The sequence below is a fragment of the Magallana gigas genome, chromosome 6 (genome assembly GCF_963853765.1).
Source record: "Magallana gigas chromosome 6, xbMagGiga1.1, whole genome shotgun sequence".
In the NCBI taxonomy this organism is placed as follows: Eukaryota; Metazoa; Mollusca; class Bivalvia; order Ostreida; family Ostreidae; genus Magallana; species Magallana gigas.
This window is the reverse complement of record NC_088858.1, coordinates 10,748,422-10,769,627: the sequence shown is the minus strand read 5'-3', so window position 1 is coordinate 10,769,627 and position 21,206 is coordinate 10,748,422. Positions and strand designations below refer to the sequence as shown.

At 36.6% G+C, this 21,206-nt stretch overlaps 3 protein-coding genes across 4 annotated transcripts; 1 reads left to right on the top strand and 2 right to left on the bottom strand.

The window, feature by feature from the left end:
* Positions 1 to 820: 820 nt before the first annotated feature.
* Positions 821 to 8,607, bottom strand: LOC105336766 (probable methylmalonate-semialdehyde/malonate-semialdehyde dehydrogenase [acylating], mitochondrial). Its single transcript, XM_011441203.3, has 15 exons — positions 8,468 to 8,607; positions 6,656 to 6,703; positions 6,313 to 6,387; positions 5,569 to 5,730; positions 5,144 to 5,222; positions 4,791 to 4,945; positions 4,323 to 4,470; positions 4,095 to 4,159; positions 3,289 to 3,345; positions 3,139 to 3,198; positions 2,604 to 2,733; positions 2,235 to 2,416; positions 1,718 to 1,897; positions 1,452 to 1,550; positions 821 to 1,239 (listed from the first exon to the last, which is right to left on the bottom strand). Exons 1-15 carry the CDS (start codon positions 8,501 to 8,503, stop codon positions 1,138 to 1,140), a joined length of 1,578 nt encoding a protein of 525 aa, XP_011439505.1. The 5' UTR covers positions 8,504 to 8,607; the 3' UTR covers positions 821 to 1,137.
* A 264-nt stretch (positions 8,608 to 8,871) lies between these two features.
* LOC105336768 (protein kintoun) lies at positions 8,872 to 13,960 on the top strand. Its single transcript, XM_011441204.4, has 5 exons — positions 8,872 to 10,547; positions 11,885 to 12,031; positions 12,207 to 12,338; positions 12,571 to 12,865; positions 13,024 to 13,960. Exons 1-5 carry the CDS (start codon positions 8,910 to 8,912, stop codon positions 13,728 to 13,730), a joined length of 2,919 nt encoding a protein of 972 aa, XP_011439506.3. The 5' UTR covers positions 8,872 to 8,909; the 3' UTR covers positions 13,731 to 13,960.
* A 1,334-nt stretch (positions 13,961 to 15,294) lies between these two features.
* LOC105336769 (uncharacterized) lies at positions 15,295 to 20,506 on the bottom strand. 2 transcript variants are annotated; one of them, XM_011441205.4, is made up of 5 exons: positions 19,899 to 20,506; positions 17,920 to 18,283; positions 16,620 to 16,790; positions 15,931 to 16,136; positions 15,295 to 15,580 (listed from the first exon to the last, which is right to left on the bottom strand). In XM_011441205.4, the coding sequence occupies exons 1-5, from the start codon at positions 20,160 to 20,162 to the stop codon at positions 15,353 to 15,355; spliced, it is 1,233 nt and encodes a 410-aa protein (XP_011439507.3). In that variant the 5' UTR covers positions 20,163 to 20,506; the 3' UTR covers positions 15,295 to 15,352. The 2 variants fall into 2 exon arrangements, with proteins under 2 accessions (XP_011439507.3, XP_011439508.3); XM_011441206.4 differs by having other exon boundaries at positions 19,944 to 20,297.
* Positions 20,507 to 21,206: the final 700 nt, after the last annotated feature.

The window sequence follows — 21,206 nt, the reverse complement described above, 5'->3', positions numbered from 1 at the left end:
AACAGTTAAAATTTTCAAGGGATTGTTTTAACTTTGTGCGGTAACCAACTTAACTTTTTGAGTTCACTGCAATCCAAATAAGTTTTATCATTCAGAGATATGAGCAATCTTATCTGTTTGATTCATCCATTGATATATTAAAATTTCCGATTTGTTAGAATCTAAAATGTTATAATGGGGATAATTAAATACCCCATGATTCAGAACTGTATGATGGACCGTTGCTTCCACCAAATTGAGTACCGTACATTTCCAAATGCTGGGCTTATCATGTACATGTACATGTATGTAGTAAAAATGCATAGAATCAGATTTAGGCTAACTTGTTGAAAAATCAATTTTGCCAAAATTCCGTTGTTACCTACATGCAATATGGTAAGAGTGCAATTTAATGGGTAAAAAAATAAATTGCACTAATAAATTACATTGTTATACTTTCATGTTAAATACTGAAATCTGATTGGTTAAGACGCAGTTAATAATATTTACTATTACCCTCAGCGTTAGCAACGCACTTGGCAACGGGTAACATTAAAAAATGTTTTATGCGCGTACGGTTCGCTGTAGAATTCACGTTATTCCTATATAAAAGCAGTAAAATTTTCTTAAAAATTTTAAAAAAGACATTCAGTATAACAAAATAAATAGTGCCTGTTTGGGAGGATAACAGTTGAAATTGACACCCCTCGAAAACCATTGTCAACCTCCGCTTCGCGTCGGTTGACAATGGTTTTCTCGGGGTGTCAATTTCAACTGTTACCCTCCCAAACAGGCACTATTTATATATTATTGCATGCAGGTGAAAGCAATCAAACAACCATTCTCTACTTAAATCATGTTTATTTCTACATAAATACACTGTATATGTATATACATGTATATTTCATTTAACATATGTAAAAGGAACATTCAATGCTTTCTGAGAAAAAAATGCACAATAAGTCGCTCAAATATCAAAAGATTAGAATGTCCACATAACAACTGTGAAACATGATTGTGTGTGTATTATGACAGCGGTGAAGGGAAATCTCGTAAAATAAGCACTTTTAAGTCTTTAGCACAACAAAATATGGTGAATATATATAACAATGAATCATTTGATCAGTAATCCAGTGGAAACATCTGCTGCCCTTAAGTCTATCTCATGACTGGCATGGCCGTCTGAGAGCCAGACAATGTAGCATCGTCCGACCTCCACATCTGGGTCACTGTCTTCAGTTGTGTGTAAAACTGGACACCCTGTACATATCAAAAAGAGATTATTTCACACATGCTATTTGGTAACTGGGAAATTAAAGACCAGGTAATCATATATAACGCTTGAAGAATGTGTGTATTTTCTATTATAATGCATTATGGTCTTTTAAGAATCTTCCAAAAGAAATAGGGTCTTATTACCTTTTGCTTTTACAAAGGGGTAATGATGTGAGGTTTATAACTTAATAACTTACAGCTTTTCCATAGAAGTTCATGTCCCCTCGGAAGGACCCCCTGGATCCAGTGAAGGAAAACATTGGTAAAGGCACGGGGATAGGGACATTGACACCGACCTGTAAACACAATGACCAGATGTCAGATAAAGCAGGAATTCACAAGGCATATGATTGTCCAACTTGAATATACTCAAAACTTGGAGACGCATGTATTCAAACTTAAACTTGTACTCAAACTTAGATGTCCTCAAAACATAGATATACTCAAACTTGGATATACTAACCTGTCCCACATCGATCTCCATAGTGTATTTCCTAGCAGTGGCGCCATTGGTCGTGAAGATGGCGGTGCCGTTGCCATAGGGATTAGCATTGATCAGTTTAATGGCATCATCCAGGGTGTCAACCTCCATGCTCACCAGAACTGGTCCAAAGATTTCCTCAGTGTAACATTTCATCTCGGGCTAATATAAACATAATAATTTATGTACATGTTGTCATAGCTCATTTCATTTCATTTTATAGGATACATTTTCAACATTCATTTCTACTAACAGAAAACTTTCTGGTTTCGTTAATATTCATTGAAAACTAATTTTCATGGATTTCTAGTTGAGTTCATCAATGAAATAAAATGTTAATTGAAATGCAAATACGGTATCTTATATAATATTGTATAAATAGGATCATGAGCCATTGATATACACATCCTTGAAACTGTTATTTTCTCCAAATCTTTGAAAATCAATGCCTACAAATATAAATGAAACCCTGGTATCTGTCTTCCACACTATGACTGACCTTTACGTAGTGTAGAATGGTTGGTCCTACAAAGTTACCCTTCTCGTACCCTGGCACTTTGACATCTCTTCCGTCCAGCAGGATTTTGGCCCCCTGGTCAATACCAGACTGCACCAGGTCACAGACCCTCTGCTTGGCCTCCGGGGAAATGACAGGCCCCAAGTCTGCTCCTGGCTCATGACCTACAGCATTCCATAAACAGCCTTACAGTATATGGAGAATACGGATAATGCTTTCAAATCCTTCATTTATCCCAAAACTACATTTACTTGGTGTTTTTGGATGTTTCTTAGTTTTCAAAGTTCATGAATGTGTGTTGTACTTAGTATTTACTTTAATTACTCCCCCAGCATGGAGTGTTGCACATACCAGCATTGACCTTCAGTTTCTTGGCCTTCTCCACCAGTTCTGGGATCCAGTTTCTGGCCTCCCCAACAAACACAGCTGTGGACAGGGCCATGCATCTCTGACCCGCTGCACCAAAGGCGGCACCCACCAACTGACGAAGAATCAAACATCATGTTGTTATTTAGGATTACTACCTGTAAGTCTCCAAACAGATCAAAAATAACATTTTATTTAACAAAGATACAATCGGCTGGACTAAAAACTTAAACCTTGAAGATGCACTTGTAGTTGGAAAGGTATGCAAATCAGCTAAATGCAATAGCATTTAGGTCATCATGTGTCGTGTCTAGTCAAAGATCTTACACTCTTTTCATAATGACAAATTTGCTCCAGATAATATACATACATGTTTATACAGTACATTGAATCCATTCTCAATCCATTTTTTTTATAACAAAGATCTTGCATTTTCTTCACTATAGCACTTGAGTTAAGAATATACATGTACATTTTACACACACTAACTTAGTAAATGCAATAATTTTTCATATCTAACCTGGTTCAGACAATTTTCTTTGTTTGCATCTGGCATAATCACACCATGGTTTTTGGCTCCCTGTGACATAAAAGAGGTTAAACATGAGATTGTCTATCTATACGTATCACCATTATTCGTTCGGTTATCCACAACAGTACTTGATCTTACCATGTTGGACTGCACTCGCTTGCCATTCTTTGATCCTCTCTCGTAGATGTATTGTCCCTGAAATCAAGCATAGAAAGTACTGTATATCATTTCTAATTCTTAATACTGTTACACTCATATGTTCGAATACGGGTGCCAGACAGCTCAGTTAGTAGAGCACCTGACTAGAGATTCAGAGGGGCCCGGGTTCAAATCGCAGTCTGGTCTGTCATTATTTCTTCCATCCCATTAAGGAATGAATTCAATATTTATTACTTTTATACGATATAAAATGGTTTGTGGCAGTTTACACTTCATAAACCGCGAAGCGGTTTATAAAACAGCGTAAACTGTTCAAAACCATTTTATATCGTATAAAATTAAAAAATATTAAATTCATTCCTTATATTTCATTTTTTTGCTATCAACTGTTGATAAAAACAGTCATTTGATCTATAAAATGACATCAAATTGTACAAAATTCAAACATAACGTCAGGCGGATTGATACATTTTTGACGTTAGTCTTACTACGACAAAGGCAACATTCTTTATACGATATAAAATAAATTTTTTAACCAATCAGAAAGCGTGTTACAACCAGAATTAAATTATTCAAAATACAAACCACATTTACAACACAAAGTAAATATTTAAAGAAGTGATATAGACAGATTTTTTTTAAACTACACTTTTCAATACCAGGTTATGTATAGTAATCAATATATATATTCGATGCACATTGTAAATAGTTTGTTATCTCATCAGTAACATTTTTGTATTACCGGTACATGCTCTATGTATAATATGTTAATACACTATACTTACCGCCTGGTCAGATCCCACGAAAGATATTGCCTTGATTTCAGGGTGATCACAAATAAAGTTAACAGCTGAAACACAAAATATTTATTCTGTACTTGTATGATTTCTACCTCTTGATTTTGTAATCCCTTTTAAATTATTTTTTCATTCAAAGATGCACTTGCATTGGATATGTCTGATTGAAATACATTTGAAACATATTTTTTTTTCTGTAACGGATTCCAGTCTTACAATCATGTCTGCCATGAATGACATTGACAACTCCGTCCGGGAATCCAGCCTCTTTGACCAGCTCCATCAGCATCATACAGGCCCCGGGGTCACGCTCGGAGGGCTTCATCAAACTGGTGTTGCCTGTGACAAGGGCCATGGGGAACATCTACAAGTATTACATGTATATTGATGTATCTACTCTATCCACAGTATACAGCGCTATCACAGCATGGTCACATCTTAATGTCATACATCAGCAGAGGGAATATGTACAGAAGTTTGTAATTCAACTCATATTTATATGGTTCATTAAAAAAATCGGGGACAACACTGAGATAGACAAACATATAAAAACACAAAGGATTTTATATTGTAAGGTTTTCATTTCAACTCAAGCGTTGGGTTGAGAGTTGCATGCTGTGTATCATATTTGTAGCACAATTCAAAGTAATGCCACCAAGATAGAGAGATTGATATATCCCTTACCCACAGAGGAATCATGGCAGGGAAGTTGAATGGGGTGATTCCAGCAGTGACCCCGAGAGGAACACGGAAAGTCATAGTGTCCATGTCCTTGGCTATTCCAGGCAGGGTCTCACCGAGCTGAAGGGAGGTAATACTGCAACAATGCTCCACAACCTCTGTAAAGAATTAATCCTAATTTGTCAACTATTCATCAAATAATCTACTTGCACTTTGCTCCATCTTGTCTTGTTCTGAAGCACTCTGTTTCATCTTGTCTAGTTCTGATAATCAGAAATATGAGGAAATGCTGATTCAAACAATTTAAACTGACCTAAAGAATAACACATTTTATCTTTATGATTATGTGTACTTACGAAGCCCTCTCATCACATCTCCTTCAGCATCCACCAGGGTCTTCCCTTGCTCTTTGGTAATGTTTTTGGCTATGTCCGACTACAATAGAGAATGCAAAATATGAAAACACATAGGTATACATGTGGTAGTACAGTGTTTCTAACACTTGGGGGAAACTTCTACATATAAAAATTGCTACATAAAAGTAGTTTAAATCAAACAGGTGATCTACAGCTCTTTTTTTTATTACCATAACCAAACAGTAGACTCTATATACAGATTTGGAGTTGTTCAATGGTTTGATAAAACTTTGAGAAGTATTTTTGAAAACATTCAAATACCCATAATGGAACATTATTACTGGTACATATAATACAATTTCGAGGGAATTAAAAAATTTCATAGACAATTCTATATTTCCAAGAATAACACTAATTGCAGTTACCAGGTTTTCTCTGACGAGATTCTGCAGCTTAAACATCAACTGTTGGCGGGTCAGAATGGTGGTCTGTGACCAATCATCGAATGCCCTCTTACAGGACGCCACCGCGGCCTCCATTTCATCCTGTGTTGACTCTGGGACCCGAGTCACCACCTCATTTGTTGCCTGTCATCATTTGTAAAGTAAACACAGTGACATACATATTAAAATCCCAAGTGAAATAAAATCTAAACATAATATTATACCAATGTTTTACTGGTGAAATAGGTAGAAATTTGAGCATACATGTGCATGTACCAAATATCAAATCTAATGTTACCGGTACTATAAGTTTCAACCATTTTTTTTTTTTACCATTTTTAACCATTTTTCATACAGATATGCAATGTATACTGTAGATTCCTTATTTTACGCGAGTGTTTAATTCCACGATTCAATGATTTACCATCAAATCGCAAGAACATAAAATCCCAAATGCCAAAATTTTATCGTAGTTTCATGTAGTTTACATGTGTCCCATAATTAAAAGCGATATTTTAGAATTTGCAAGATATTTGCGGATATTAATTCCTCGCGTTAATTAGGAATTTACAGTACTGCTGAATAAGCAGATTACTCATGATGTCCTCAAATATACTATCACACTCAATGATTTCTTTAAGGATATCATCATCCTATTGAACCAACAAATATTTATCAAAATGGCTCCCACAAATATGATTCAGTTTAGTAAATGACTTGGCTTACAGGATCATGAACGTCAATCCATTTGTTTGTCTTAGATTCCACAAATTTTCCATCAATGAATAACTTGGTTGTTGGCTGAAATTAAAGGTAAATAAAAATACTTACATCTTTATATCAATAATTGTTCATTATTATACATACATTTTCCTGTTTTATTATTCAGAAATAAGAATCACACTGTAAATTAATAAACTCTCCATCATATAAATCCATCATTTAATCAACTGCATTGTTAAAATAAAACATTATATCCTTTGTGTTAAAAAAATAATATCTGCTAGAGTTTTTATTGTATTCAAACCAGTTATGTTTTCATTTATGGATGAGAATGTCAAATTCTTACCGCTCCACTTGCAGAGTAAAATCTGTTGAAAGTCTTTAAAGCTGAAACCTTACAATAAAAAGAACAAACAAATTATTTTAAAATAATCATCAAATAAACAGCATAAAAATGACTAAATAATAATGCTTATGATACCATATAAAACAGAAGTTATCAAATATTACAGCACTAATTTCGATGAGGCATCACATGTATAAGGCAACCATCAAGTGTTTACCTCAACAATTTCTTAAAGCTGAACACTGCTCGTAAATAGGCGCCGTCACACAGGTAAATGGTATATAAACCCTTCTATTTCGTTACACACAATTGCACAACTCATGGCCGACATGTAGTATTCCTTTCGTGGTCTTTGGATTTTATGCATTTAATTCTTATTTTATGTGCATATTCTATTTGTATATTTTATTTTGACCAGTTTATTTGATGTTAGTATTCTCCTGGCTTGAAAAAAGTGCATAAAACTTGATAATTTCATCGTGACCGGGTAACACGCCCAGGCAAGATGTACGTCCACACAGGCGAGTCCTCTACAGCAAAATACTTTAAACTGCTAAGAGGTTTGCAGCTTATATTGGGGTTGTAGGGATAATGGTGGTGTGAGAGAAATATGGCGGACAGTGCCTATTTACAAGCGATGTTCAGCTTTAAGGTATCACAAGACGGTGCATCACTTTCCATGTTTGGTGAGGACAGAACCAGTATTAACCACAGGCACCTAGTTGACCCTTCTTTCTCTCATAAAAAAATCAGTGTATAGATCTATCCATATCTAATAGTATTACCAGGTATATGAGAAAAACATATACAAGGGTCACAACCATGCAAGATTTGGCCATCACAGGGAACCTGCTTTAACAGTCTTAACCAGCATCCAAAACCTTCTGCTCAGATTGAGAAATCAAGTCTGCAAAGTGCATAAAAATGAAAATAATTGCACCAGTCATCTATCTTTGGAAAAGATTTGCCCTTTAATAACTTAAATTTGGCCATCGCAGGGCACCTGCCCTAAACACTAAAACCTACTCCAGCATCTGAGACCTATGGCTCAATTTCAACATCCAACTCTGTAATGTCATTGTACATAAGTACTACCAGATGTATCATCCATCCTATTTTGGTAACAACATGACAATTAATAACATCAATTTGGAACATGTGCTCCAAAAACTTTAACCCTCAGCTGATGACAAGGGTCTATGGCAAAAGATTGTGAAAAAAGGGTTAAAGGAAGAAAAAACAGCCAGAAGAAATGTAAATCAAGCTTTTTATATTTCATAGAAAATGTAGTCAATAAATATATTTGCATAAATGAAATTTATTCTCTTGTGTAATTAAAAATTTGACCTCACTGAGTCATTCTTCTGACATTCCTTTCATAACATAGTAACATACTGTTATGCAAGACAGCATACATAGGCATTTATATAGCATACATTTAAACAGATGACTTTCTTCTTGCATTAATTGCAAGTTGAACATTTTCAATATATTCAACAATGTTTGAACCCCTACCTCACAGGTTTCTGATAAATTTTATAAATGTCAGTTAATTTTGAAGTCCCTGCATAGGTCTATGATTTTTAGATAAAATAACATGAAAGTTTAATGTTTGCATTATGTGGCTCATGTGGTTCGATTATCATTTATGCTGCAAGTTGGCTAAGTACTTGGCCATGGGAATGACCTCCAGCATTATCCTGTGCACATCAAATGTCCAGGTGACAGCCACACTGAGACCAATTTTACTAATTTCTAGACATAAAACTGCATTTCATTTACATAAATAATAAAAATTGAAGCTGCACATACCCTTAAACAACCTGGTCTCAGTAAAACTCCTGCCATTTTTCTTCTTTTTTCCAACTAGCAGCAACCGAATTGTGCCAGATACTGTGTCAAGGTTTTCGGGGGTTTTCTTGTTTTATTATGTTTAATGTAAGTTATGGACCGATGAGTTCCACATGCGTTCATTTCATTGGTCAAAACAGGCAACGACTCCAGCTCCAAAAAGTCATTGACACTACGTACTATATTTGAATCTTAATGCTAAGTATGTATGTTATTATTGTTATTGATAACTTAGAAATAAACGTCTTATTTATGATGAATTCTGTGCAATGATTCTTTAATTTAATGCCGAAATCACTAAAGGGCACCTGCTGAATTTCCGTAATATCCGGATGAACATTATTACGTTTCAAAGCGTTTAGTCGATCCTGATTAAGTCGCCAAGGTGCATGTTCAAACAACTATGGCGTCCAAAGACCGACTAGATGACCTGAATCTTTCTTCGGACGAAGTTAAGCGTATTGGAGAGGCTCTGAAGAATGAAGAATTTAGAAAACTATTTGTTGAATACGCGCAAGAAATATCTGATCCTGAAAATAGAAAGAAATATGAGGAAGAGATCGCCCAAATGGAAAATGAACGAGGGATGAATGTCCAGTTTGTACATCCCCAGCCTGGCCATTGCATCAAAACCAGTGTTGACGGTAATACGAAGGCATTTATCAACATCTGTACCAATGATAAAATAGATGTTCCGACTTCCACACCTCAGGTGAGTCCTGATGGTCGCAGGGGTTTACATTGGCAAATACCACATTCCTTTTCCCCACCGAGGGATGATATTGTAAAATCTGGTGGAAAATGCAAAGTCTTCGACGTTGTATTTCATCCGGATACCTACAGAATGGGAGAGAATCCAAGATTCATGAAACTTGTTGAAGACACTGCTATAGAAGGGATTGAAAATCAATTTGGCGTAAAAATTGATAGAAAAAATCTGAAATCAATGCAAATGAAGTACAAAGGCGTGCCTGTTGCAACTGTCATTCGATCAAAGTCTGATAAACCATCTGAAAAAACTGCTAATGAAGAAATTGACAGTGTTTTGAAGAACTTACCATATCCATATGATGAAAAAACAAGTGCCCAAAAAAGTGAAGAAATGCGAGAAAAGGTAAAAAATAAGAAGAATATAGAAACCCAAAGAAATAAATCTAAGATTCCAGAGAAAAGAGAGGGGCCAACTGAACCCAAGTACTCCATCACCCACAGGTCAAATATTGACTTTCAGGAGTATCGTAATGCTCCAGATGCCAAGACCAGTACAAGACCAAATGAGTTAGAAATCAAAATTGAACTACCGCTGCTAGACTCTGCAAGACAGGTGGAGCTTGATGTCTTTGAAAGAAGATTAACTTTGTCGTCAGAAAAGCCAGCAGAATACAAGTTAGATCTCAATCTTCCATACCCAGTGGATGATGAGAAAGGGTCTGCAAGATTTGACAAAAATAAACATTGTTTGATTGTAACTTTACCAGTATTACCACAAGAGCAGTTAGAGTTGCCATTTTCTGGAACCAAAAATGAAGAACCCCAAGAGGAACAGATTTTACAAAACCAGGGAGAAGATGTACCAAAATTGATTGAAGAAATTCCACAAGATGATGACTTACCAGATTTAGAAGAAATTGATGCTGCAACAGAAGTTCCCTCTTCACTCAAGAATGAGCAACCAAAGGAAGAGACAACAACTTCGCTTTCTGTTCCCAAAATTGCTTATGGCTTTCCAGACTTTACATTTAGCCAAGACACAGAGGCAGTTGCATTTGTTTTAAATGTTTGGAATGTCTCCCCTGATTCTATTTCAGTAACTTACTTATCTTCTTGCAGTTGTCAGGTTCAGTTTGTATCATTGGGATCAGGGGGGTTTCCCATATATTATAGGTTCATTGTCAAGTTTGAGGAAGGTTGTGACATTGTACCAGAGCATTGCTCTACAGATGTGAATGATGCTAATATTGTACTGACTATCCTAAAGGAAAAGAAAGCAAGAAGACACTGGGATAAGTTCTATGCAGGCAGCAGTGAAGGTCAACTTCAGGTATATATTTCCTCTCTCTCTCTCTCTCTCTCTCTCTCTCTCTCTCTCTCTCTCTCTCTCTGTGTTCATGATGATCTTAGGCTTCCCAAAGATATTGATTGTACATTGTATAAATTTTTGTGCATGTTTTTTTTTTATGTATATTGACACACACTGTCACAGATTCTGCAGAATTCATATTTAATGTCGGTATATATTATACAAGTACATGTTTAGGCCGGTGAGAAAATATGAAGGATATCGCACATGTCGTCCTTTATTAGTACACTGAACATAGATATAGGTCAATAAATATTTCATCAGATCCATATAGAATTATCTAGAAACTGCAAGAGTTTACTATTTAAAGAGACCAGTAAGAAAACTCCACGTAATTTAAATTTAGAATGTACAATGGTCTTCGTATCCGAATTTAAATCAACTTGTCTATACGCAATATATATAAAGGCCACATTTAAAGCTATCGATTTCAATTGCTGACCTGTCCACACCACGTGGTCACGGTGCTCATTGTTTACAAAGCAGCCGACTTGACCTTGACTTTTATCGTACGAGGCATGCTCAAAGGACTCCATCAAATTACTCTGGTCGGCTGAAATTAGACTTGAGAAGACGTTGAAATATACACCTTGCACAAATCTCTGGCGTTTGGATTTTACTATATTTTATTTCCACGATAATTTATCACCGTTTACGACTCGATTTGTTAGCTGACACACGGTTTAGATTCCTCGAATTGTTGAAGCTTGACGGTAAGCACGCGATCTTTCTCTCTTCCTATTTTATATGGGTCATAGCATTAATAAATTTATAGCATATATGAGAAAGTTGTACAGCATACCAAGATGAGAAATGTAAATTTAATAGAGAACAAAATGAAATGTTGAATGTTACGGAAGACAGTTGCATCATTTCACCGAAGGAAGTGAATCAGCTGATTGACCTACTTAAATTTGTCTGAAATAATGACGGTTACTTTGATTATGAATAATCGATACATTTTAAACCCTTCGTCTTTAAAGAAAGTTGGGAGTATAATTCTGCAATAACGGAATGTGTCATATAAACCGCTTAAAAAAGATGACGTGAGCATTGTAAGCAGCTAGTACATGTATATAATATGTAAAGCATTACTCTCGGCAAGATGCGTCGAGAATAAAAAAAATTGGTCAAAAATTTTCAATCTCAACGAATCTCGCCGAGAGTAATAAAGCACATATTAAATAAAATGTTTTCCATATTAAGCATTAGTATAATTTTTATGATTTAAATATCCATGAACATTTTTCAAAGAATTTTACTTTCGTTTTTATCTATTTGACTTCCTTGTTTTGTAGGAATACTTGTTCGTTACTGAGAAAAATCTTCAGACAGAACTCAGTCAACTGACCACAGAGCCCGAGGAAGAGACTGAACAGTCAGAAAATACACCCACAGTTGTTGTGACTGAAATGAATAAAAAGAAGTTGTCAATAAAGATCAAGGTATTAAACTCCTACAAATATATACTGGTTTATACTGTATAGGAACTATGGAAAATCTTCTTTAAATTTATAGGATGCCAGCATGAAAATTGACAGTAGATACAAATTCAAGATTATGCAATATTATAGACATTTGAATGAAATGCATATATCTGAAATTGATTTTTTTTCTCAGAAAAATAAGCAGCAAAATGTAAAAGCATCGCAATCGTCTTCATCGAGCAGTAGGACTGTTACCCCACTGACCGATTCTGAGGAGGAAGAACTAGCATCAGTTGATCCAGGTCCACCATCTGCAGACATCAAGGTGCGGAGGGTTCAGCTCTTTCAGTGGATTCTTTATTATTATAATTATCAGGCTCTTCAATTATTGATTATTAAAAGGAACTGTTTTTCATCTTTTGTTCATAAGTTGTTTATGAAAATTGAAGGTATAAAATTAATAAATATAAATCTTATAAATGAATTTAACATTGATATATTATATTTGATATATTATATTTTAGATTATTTCACATATATGTCCTATTCCGTTGCAGGTAGTTCACGATCTGGAAGTTCCAAATCTACATGGAATCTTGAAGCAGCGTTCGGTGTCAGAGTCCAGCGAGGACTTAGCTAGCTCTAATAGCAGCTGTAGTCCCACCAGTCCAAGAGATGAGCTGTTTGGATTCAAGAAGTCTGTCAAGTTCAATGACCACATAGATCAGACAACGTTCCGCACAGGTGCTGCTGTCACCTCCATGACAACTGCCCTGAAGAGCAAACGGCGCAGAAACAGGAAGCGAGAGGAAAAGAAAAATGGCCGCCAGCGACTCAACAGTGGAGGATCAGGTTAGTTTTTGTTGATTATAGAATTTCAGAAATATCTTTAAAAGTTCTTTACAAGTTTTCTGTATGGATGTGTGCTATTGTTGAATTAGCATTAAAATTAATATGAAATTCAGAATGGTTAAGAAGATGTTTCAATTTTTGCCTGTTTATGTATTCAGAGGGAACATCGAGTGGAGAAGAACTAGAGGCTAGACAGGCTTTAGAGGAGGACGAAATTGCATTAAACGGTGACCATCAGGACAGAGAAAATAAGGAGGAAGATGTGAAAGAGAGCGAAAACACACAAGATCAGATCAAGGAAGATGTTGCAGAAGATATGAAAGAAATGGGAAAGGGAGATAAAATTAGCTCTAATGTGATAGAGACGTGTAAAGTGGCCTCGGAGAGTGTTGAAAGCAAGCTTGTAAAAAGCATCAAGGAGAAATTGTCCATGTCTGAGCCTGAGCAAGGCAATGATAGTGATGATGATGGTGGAGAAGATGATGAGAGTGATCAGAAGGAAAAGGAAGTTCATGTGATAATCAAAGACAAATCTTTAGATTATCGGACTAAACCGAAAAATCTTGGTGATTCTAAGCAATCAAATTTCATGGAGCAGCTCGATAAGTCGGCCACAATATCTGCCAAGCAGAGTGGTGAAGATTCCGGAGTGGAGAGTGGGATTGAAGGGCCAGGGGATTCCTCGGAGAAGCAAGAGGAGGGGGTAAAGACTTCCCTCAGCTGGGAGGAGACGGCCAAGGTGGATCCGGTGCCTGGGGGTGAGACCCAGACCCCCGGGACCACTGACCTGACCTCCATGGATCACAAGACCCAGTGTGCATTCTCCTTCTCCAATGCTATCATGTTTGATCTCGATGTTGACTAAGTCTCGATGTTGACTAAGTCAACATCAAATTTCATCAACTCTTATTAAATTTTTTTGTACCGATTTGTACTTTATTTGAAATTTTCCCTTCTCCTTTTGTTATGACTACATGTACTGTATTAGTTTGTGATATGTATCTTTGTTGGACGTTGGATGTTCAATTCGTTGTAATTGTTGCATCATTTGTAAAAACTGTGTTCATTGAAAGGAATAAAAAATTTGACATTTATGATCTGGGTTTTCTTTACCTCAATAATAAAACTATGATAAACCTTAAAAGCAATTAAGCTTAAGAGCATTTTTTTTTTACTGTAAGCACCTGCAACAGCTGTTTCTTGATATCTATGAACTCAGAAACAAAGAGACTGTTTTCTGCATTTGTAATTAAAACAGCTAATAGCTGTATGCCACGTTGTGATACAAGCAGGAAGTCAAGTTTATTTCATTAACGGAAATGTATTGGATAACTGGGAAATGATGCAATCATACATCAACTCTACACAGAATTTGCTAAAAGTCAAATACTAAGTATTCACACATAAGATGAATAAAATTCATAGTTTAATGCGTTGAAAATAATCTGTATTATAAACCCTGTATACCATTATTATAAATACAACAATGCAGCAAAAAGGATAGTTTTAATTTTCATATTTTTTTTGTTGTTGCAAGAAATGAATCTACAGTCCCTAAAAATACGTCTTGAAAGAGAGAAACGAATCTCCGGGATATCATTAATACCTTTCATCACCTGCATCTGTAGGTATTAATACCTTTCATCACCTGCATCTGTAGGTATTAAAATTCTCTCGGAGTTTATAATCATTAATTCCGGCAATAACTTGTACACACCTTCTTAGCTGTGTTAAAGAGTAAATCGCCCAAACATTCCAAACTTTAGATATTAAAAAAATGTAAACGAAATATTTTAAATAAATTGGACAAAGTATTCCTCGTCTATATACCCCAGCTAGCTCCAAATTCTCTTACATTTTCGGATCCGATTTAAATGATGGACAGAGACCATTGTCGTATCAGAATAAAAGTGTCGACACTTAGCGGTTATGTCAAAGGTTTTTTTCTACCAATATTCTTACGTTAAAGGGAAAATTTTTAAAATTTGATAGAGTCGGGAATGGAATACCCGGTGCCTTCGATGTCATTTACGAGTAAAAATCTTCAATAGGATGTAAAACAACAAACCAACAATGCAAGACAATTTTTAGTCAAGTGCCTAGGTCGTGAAAGAGACAAAATTATTCTTTAGAAAAGAATTATACTGGGGAAAAAATTACCATTACACCATTCCGAAAAAAAATAAATAATTATGGTACTAAATTCATTCTGACTCAATCTAACTTTTGAATTCAGGGAATTAATTAATTGCGGTTCTAGATTTTTTTTAAATTTACACAGTAAAATTTCCGAAAATATGCTTTGGACCCCCCCCCCCTCCCGGCAAACCCAAATAAAAAAAAATTCTGGATCTAAGCATGTATTATAAAAATAATGCGTCTCAAAAATCCTAAACTCCCTAAACCCTAAAAAAAAAACAAAAAAACACTGCATTTAGATAATTTATTTACAAATCTACACTGCCTATAGACACACACGGGACTCCGTCACACGCTGGTGTAGCCCTGCGCACGCTCGTTATAAAGAGGGGCGTGGTGGTGAAGTTTGGCGACAAAGTCTCTAGCCATGTTCAATGGCATCTCTTGATTCAAGTGAACAACGATCAAGGTCTTGGTCAGCCACGGTGGCATCTTCACCCCAAGGGTCAGGACACGCCGGTTGATGAGAATGGGGAGCGGATCAGACCTCCTCCAGGTGATGGCACATCGTCCAATCTGTTAAAAAAAGGAAACTTTCTAAATTTATGGAGTTCAATTAGTTTGGAATAAGATTCATATATTTTATGATCGTAAAATGGGTACTTTTAAATTTCAATATGCCTGTCCACTTCTCAATAAGAGAATCGGAAAATAAATACCGTAATATCGATTCGCGGAAATTAGCATAAAAAAGATAGTGAATTCTAAGCTGAAAAATCTTTTTTTTTGTTAGAATGGGTGAGGGTGACTGATTTTAATTAATCGGAAATGAATCAGAAATGACTAGCTATACTAATATGGAACACTTATTTTATAACTAATACATGTACATGTACGTCCATTCGAACACCATGATGTGAACCTACCCCGAAACATGCGCACAGTCCGTCACATACGGGGTCTCTAACGGACACTCGGCTCTCCTCGGCCGTACCGACACTGACCGAGAGTTCCACGCCCTGTAAGCAGGCTAGCGGGAGGTTCTGGACGTAGACGCTGTTAAACTTGGCGATCTGGATCTTGTAGCCCCCGTCTGTACGCGTGGGGTCCCCGTACTCACTCAGGTCAGCATCTGAAACAACCCAAATGTCAAACCAAAGGTCAAATCAAAGGTCAGAATGACATGCAGTTCATATACTTCAGCAGCATGACCAACAGCCAACGTACTTAATTCTTGATAATTTGGTCCAGAACATGGAATGGTCTGTAATTATTGCCAACAAAATAATGAATTTATAATCAATTATATTAGTCGACATGTTTGCCTTTTAGACGGTAATTATCCAAACGTAAAGAGGTGTATATTTTAAACTCGATATCTTATATAAACTAACTCTATGTAGATTTGTTTTAAAATTTACAAAAGAGAGCTAAGAACCATTGATTCAGAGGTACGCACAATTTTAAATAGTTCAAGAGCTTATGGGTTCTTTGGTCATACGTGTACACTGAGGTGTGGAAGCAAAGAAAATTTTTTGGACAATGCTATCACTCGTTCGCCGTAGTCTTAGCCCAGTGCATGCAACGAAATCGATGCTGTGTTTTTTTGACGTACCCAGCACGCTTTCGGCAGACAGTATCAGCAGTCGTTGATTGGTCAGGCATAGACGACCTTTCCCAATGGATGGCTTAATGGAACCTTTCCCCTCTGCGTCCAGAAAGTCGATGTTATTGTAGTACAGCCATGATCCCCCCAGTACTAACATCTCCCCCTCCTCCAGCATGCCTGATAAAACAACCATTCAGTTATTCGGTCCAACATGCATGGAAAGCCGTAAATTTTTAGCGAAATTAAAAACTAACCACTAAATACAGTTAAAGTCGGTTATACCGAACTTGCTGGAGCTGTTGGATTTTAAAATTTTGATTTTACAATAAAAACTGTATATTTACAGCGAATTCGTAATTGAAATTACTAGCCATAAAAGGATATGAACACATACTTGACCTCACTTACTTGATTATTTTTACTTGTATACATTAAGTTTATTGTCTTTTATTCTTAGATACCCAACCAGTTCAACAGTATTGTTATATGGGAACTACAGTTTAACAATAAGAGCTACAGGAAGATAGCAGTTCGTCATCCTTCACCAGCGAAGATGCCATTTCAGATGAAAGCATTTGCTTTCAGTACATATGGCAGCAATATGTTACACATTCATTTATATGATGAAGACGTTTTTTAAACAAAATCTCGACAGCTGCTCTTACATTCCATCAACATCAGCCATGCAGGTATACATCGTATATCTGCTGATCGGATTTACCTATAGCTTAGCGATCTTTTTAGGAGCATAGGTGTAGGTGGCTGGAAATACCCCAGAAATTTCTGTTATGCATTTACTCTATTTATAGCATGTTTGATAATCGTTTCGTATAATTTAAATTTTATTTTACTTGAATTCATCATAACCCGCATCAAGCTTTACTGTATTTATATAATACCTTTTTATCTTCTAGTATTACAGAACTTTTTACATGTTCGGTTTGAAAATCTTTGTAAAAACAAGATTTCTTCAAGTTTGTCAATTACTAAAGATGATTTAATCCTTATGTCATGTTGTAAATTTTGAATTTACTGGGTGGGTGTAAATACAAAATTTACAACATGACTCATGTTGTAAATTTTGTATTTACACCCACCCAGTAAATTCAAAATTTACAACATGACACTTATTACAAAATGTAAATTAATCGAATAACTTCTCTTCTTTAAGTAGCCACAACGATTTACTTGAATTGGCTAACATCTTAACAATGTCAAGGTTAATTGTTTCGTAGCAATAAAGAAAGTAACAATCAACCTTGACATTGATGAGGTTTAACTTGCTAGCATCACAATGCATTGTTACCTTGAATTAATTGTTCATAGGTCAGCATCTCTCCGGGCCGTCCCTTCAAGTCCCATACATCCTCCTTCATCTCATTGGCTTGGTCCAGAATGGTCTCATTCAACTTGTAGAAATGTCTGTGACTTGTGTAGGCCTTGTCAAGAACCTGTTGTGACCTTGGATTGAAATCGGCCCGGGTCAAGGCCGTTGTTATGGATCTTGGTTGTTCAATGATGACGGTCTTTGTGTCCTTAACCTTAGAGTTGGCTGAGGGTGATGGTAATGGTTTGGGTGTGGCGGGTACGAGGGGTAGAGGTTTGTGGTTGTTCATCTGGCTGGGTTCGTTGATAACATACACCCCTTTGTTGTAACTTACTCCCGTTTCCTGCAATGAGATAGAGATAAAGGTTAATGTACCTGCAGCTTATTTTTTATGTCTCATTTTTTAAGGAATGCAGTTTGTTTAAAGCGAGACCTACAATAGCTTAATGTAATGCATGCAGGATATACAACAGTTGCACGTGTTGATGAGAAAAACCTCCAAGTGGATAAAAGCCTCAGCAGTTTCAGACCCACCTTAATTTTTTAGCAGCATTCCGTGTACAGCACTTTTTTATTCTTTACGAGTGACTGTAACATAGGAGTACTGACAGACACTAATTCTTTGTGTTCTCTTTGTTTCTTTGCCAAGACTGTCTAATGTCATGTCGTACCGCTGTATTATATCATATATCCCCACCATTAGTTTACATTGATAATACTATTCAGAGCAATGTATTTATGTAGAAGCAACTGGCTACAAGTCCCAATAAAGAATCACCAGTGGCTCCAGTATACATCGTTTAGTTGACGTTAGATTCCTTTCAATTCGTAATTAACGATTTTCAAAATTCAATTTTGTTACTCATATCATGCCATGAATACGTTGCTAGCTAACGCAATATAGATGTAATCATTGTACCGAACGACAGAGCGTTTCGGCATATAGACAAGTGCCCTCAGTGCTTCATTTTTGACAAGCGTTTTATTGTTATATCGATTCCATGTTTCTGGTGCCAAGTGAACACCATTTAGCATCGAAAACTAAGCCCTCCTCCGCATTATTGTTTTGGCTGCGTGTCCTATCTCACTCATATCTTGCTTCTATTGTCTGCGAAAACATTTGCTCTCTGTCTTCTTGGAGTTCATAATGATCTCTAAGACATTGCTGGATGCGGTCTACCTTGGCAGATGTTATACGGCAAAACGCAAGCACGGTATAAAATATAATTAGCCCCTCATCTGAGTAGTTGTTAAGAAGACATTTACATGTGTACTACAGTTCTTAATCGCTCAACACCAATACTTGTTAATGAAATAAAATCTGCAACAAACGGTCCCTCGTTAAGTTAATTCATCCTTGTTTATTTGCTCTGCGGTCAGATAAACAGAGTTCTTTAACTGCGTTAATGAGCACATGAAGCCACGAGAGACAAAGTTGGGGGAGGGACAGGGAAATTTGACATAAAATTACCCTATCTCTCTCCAGTTTGTAATAAATCTAGGAATGTCTTCCCCACGTCAAAGCATCCTTAACCAGTGTGTAAAATAAGGTTCATTTGTATGCTTTAATCATTCGTCTTCATTCATAAATTTTTATGGAGACGGCGATCAGCTCTGATTATTTCAATACATACATCTTCTTTCTTTAATCTGAATGCGAGAGTTGATGTAATCCCCGATAGAACATTCCTGACATATGATTCTGTGGGTTAAATTCACAGTAAACAGTCTGCAATTCATTTCTCCTCTAAAGAATGTGCATATGAAGCCCAGCATAAACAAAAAATTGGGAACATGCTGTTTATTAATTGAAGATAAGAACTTTTGAAGAGAAAAATGTAACAGAGAACCGTCAAAATCAAAGTTTCTTCAATTTTTTTTTTAAATTTAATGAAATGTTTCATATTACCCCCTCCCCCTATCAATGACTAGTACGGTAGCAGTGGGTGTCCACGTACCTTTTTTTCGACGGGAATGGGTTCTGGGGCTGGAGTCACAACTACCTTTTGTCTCTGGTCCTCGACTTTAGGAAGTTCCGAATTCTCGGACCCATCGTCATTCTCAAACACGGGGGCGAGAGATGACGTCACTTTGTCCCGCATCACAGCCTGGGTGTAAGGTTTGGGTTGAGGGCTCGAGTACCCGGACGCGCCCTCCCAGGAATTTATCGCCCCTTGTCGCTGGACCGGAAACTCCACGTTATCGTAGGGTCCTAAATCCATCGGAATGAGGGTCAACAACAAGTTCAATCAAATAAAATGTTCAACTGTTTAAAATTCAAACCAAATCTCCATGATCGCACTAACAAGCACAAAAAGAGAGCATCCTATTGCGCAAACTTCTCTGAGAGTGAGGATTACGCTGATAATACCAGCGGTGAACAAAATCGCATTCTTTTCTCAGAGCTTATAGTAGAAAATTCGCGATAAAATATTAATTATATAACTTTCATGATCTCCATGGTAACTCCGCAGATTTCATTTCCCGTGTTTCCCGAACCTCAGATTGCTTCCACATTTCTGATCCAAGCTCGAAACGTCCCATCCTCCGTATGAAAGTGATATGCTGACAGCATCTCCGGTGAAAGATATTTTCTATTAGCATTCCAGGGTTCGTGATCAGATTCAGAGGCTTTACTGATCTATTAATGCAGTAAATTACACTAGTCTCCTTCCTCGGTGCATATAAAAGCGATTAGCATGGAGGGAGAATCGGCGAATTTCTATGAAAATTCCGTAAAAAGAGTTATGCAGTTCACAGGGAGGAATACACACGCAGTGGTCATTATTTTTTGTGATGCGATCTCGGATCCTAAATCAAAAGGGTTCGTCCTTTCACTGGAGGGAAATAATCCGTGAAGCCCTTCACCAGCTGTCTCGCTTATTTCAGTATGTTAATTTCCAACATAAACCTTCATCTCTATTATTGACGCGCTTACGGATGAGATATTACATGGTGTGTGTACTATAAAGGCGAGTTTACTCTCTATTTCTCTCTCTGTCTCTCTGGAGGCCGAGTCGGATAATTAGTAGGTCCCGGGACATCGGGCGCTTCACGGCAACTTGTCAGAGCGCCAAAGTCCGCCGGCAACAGCAAATGGTCAACTCTCTTTACAGGGGGAACGCAAGGATGAAAAGAGTGTTGCCATTTACCAGCGGGGTACAGTTGTCGTATCATAAAAAGTTGATTAATTACATCGTAAAAAAATAAAAATGTAACTGTAAATAAGTGTATGTGTGAATTATGTTATTCTTATAAATATACAT

Excerpts from the sequence above, each read along its gene's own strand:
- LOC105336766 (XM_011441203.3), bottom strand. The coding sequence starts at position 8,503 with ATGGCAGGAGTTTTACTGAGACCAGGTTGTTTAAGG. Across the intron at positions 3,346-4,094 it reads TCGTGGGATCTGACCAGGCG|GGACAATACATCTACGAGAG; the intron begins GTAAGTATAGTG and ends GCTTGATTTCAG. Across the intron at positions 2,417-2,603 it reads GAAACTGAAGGTCAATGCTG|GTCATGAGCCAGGAGCAGAC; the intron begins GTATGTGCAACA and ends GGAATGCTGTAG.
- LOC105336768 (XM_011441204.4), top strand. The coding sequence starts at position 8,910 with ATGGCGTCCAAAGACCGACTAGATGACCTGAATCTTTCTTCGGACGAA. Across the intron at positions 10,548-11,884 it reads GCAGTGAAGGTCAACTTCAG|GAATACTTGTTCGTTACTGA; the intron begins GTATATATTTCC and ends CTTGTTTTGTAG. Across the intron at positions 12,032-12,206 it reads AGTTGTCAATAAAGATCAAG|AAAAATAAGCAGCAAAATGT; the intron begins GTATTAAACTCC and ends TTTTTTTCTCAG.
- LOC105336769 (XM_011441205.4), bottom strand. The coding sequence starts at position 20,162 with ATGGATTTAGGACCCTACGATAACGTGGAGTTTCCGGTCCAGCGACAA. Across the intron at positions 16,137-16,619 it reads GTCTGCCGAAAGCGTGCTGG|ATGCTGACCTGAGTGAGTAC; the intron begins GTACGTCAAAAA and ends GGGTTGTTTCAG. Across the intron at positions 15,581-15,930 it reads GACTGTGCGCATGTTTCGGG|ATTGGACGATGTGCCATCAC; the intron begins GTAGGTTCACAT and ends TTTTTTTAACAG.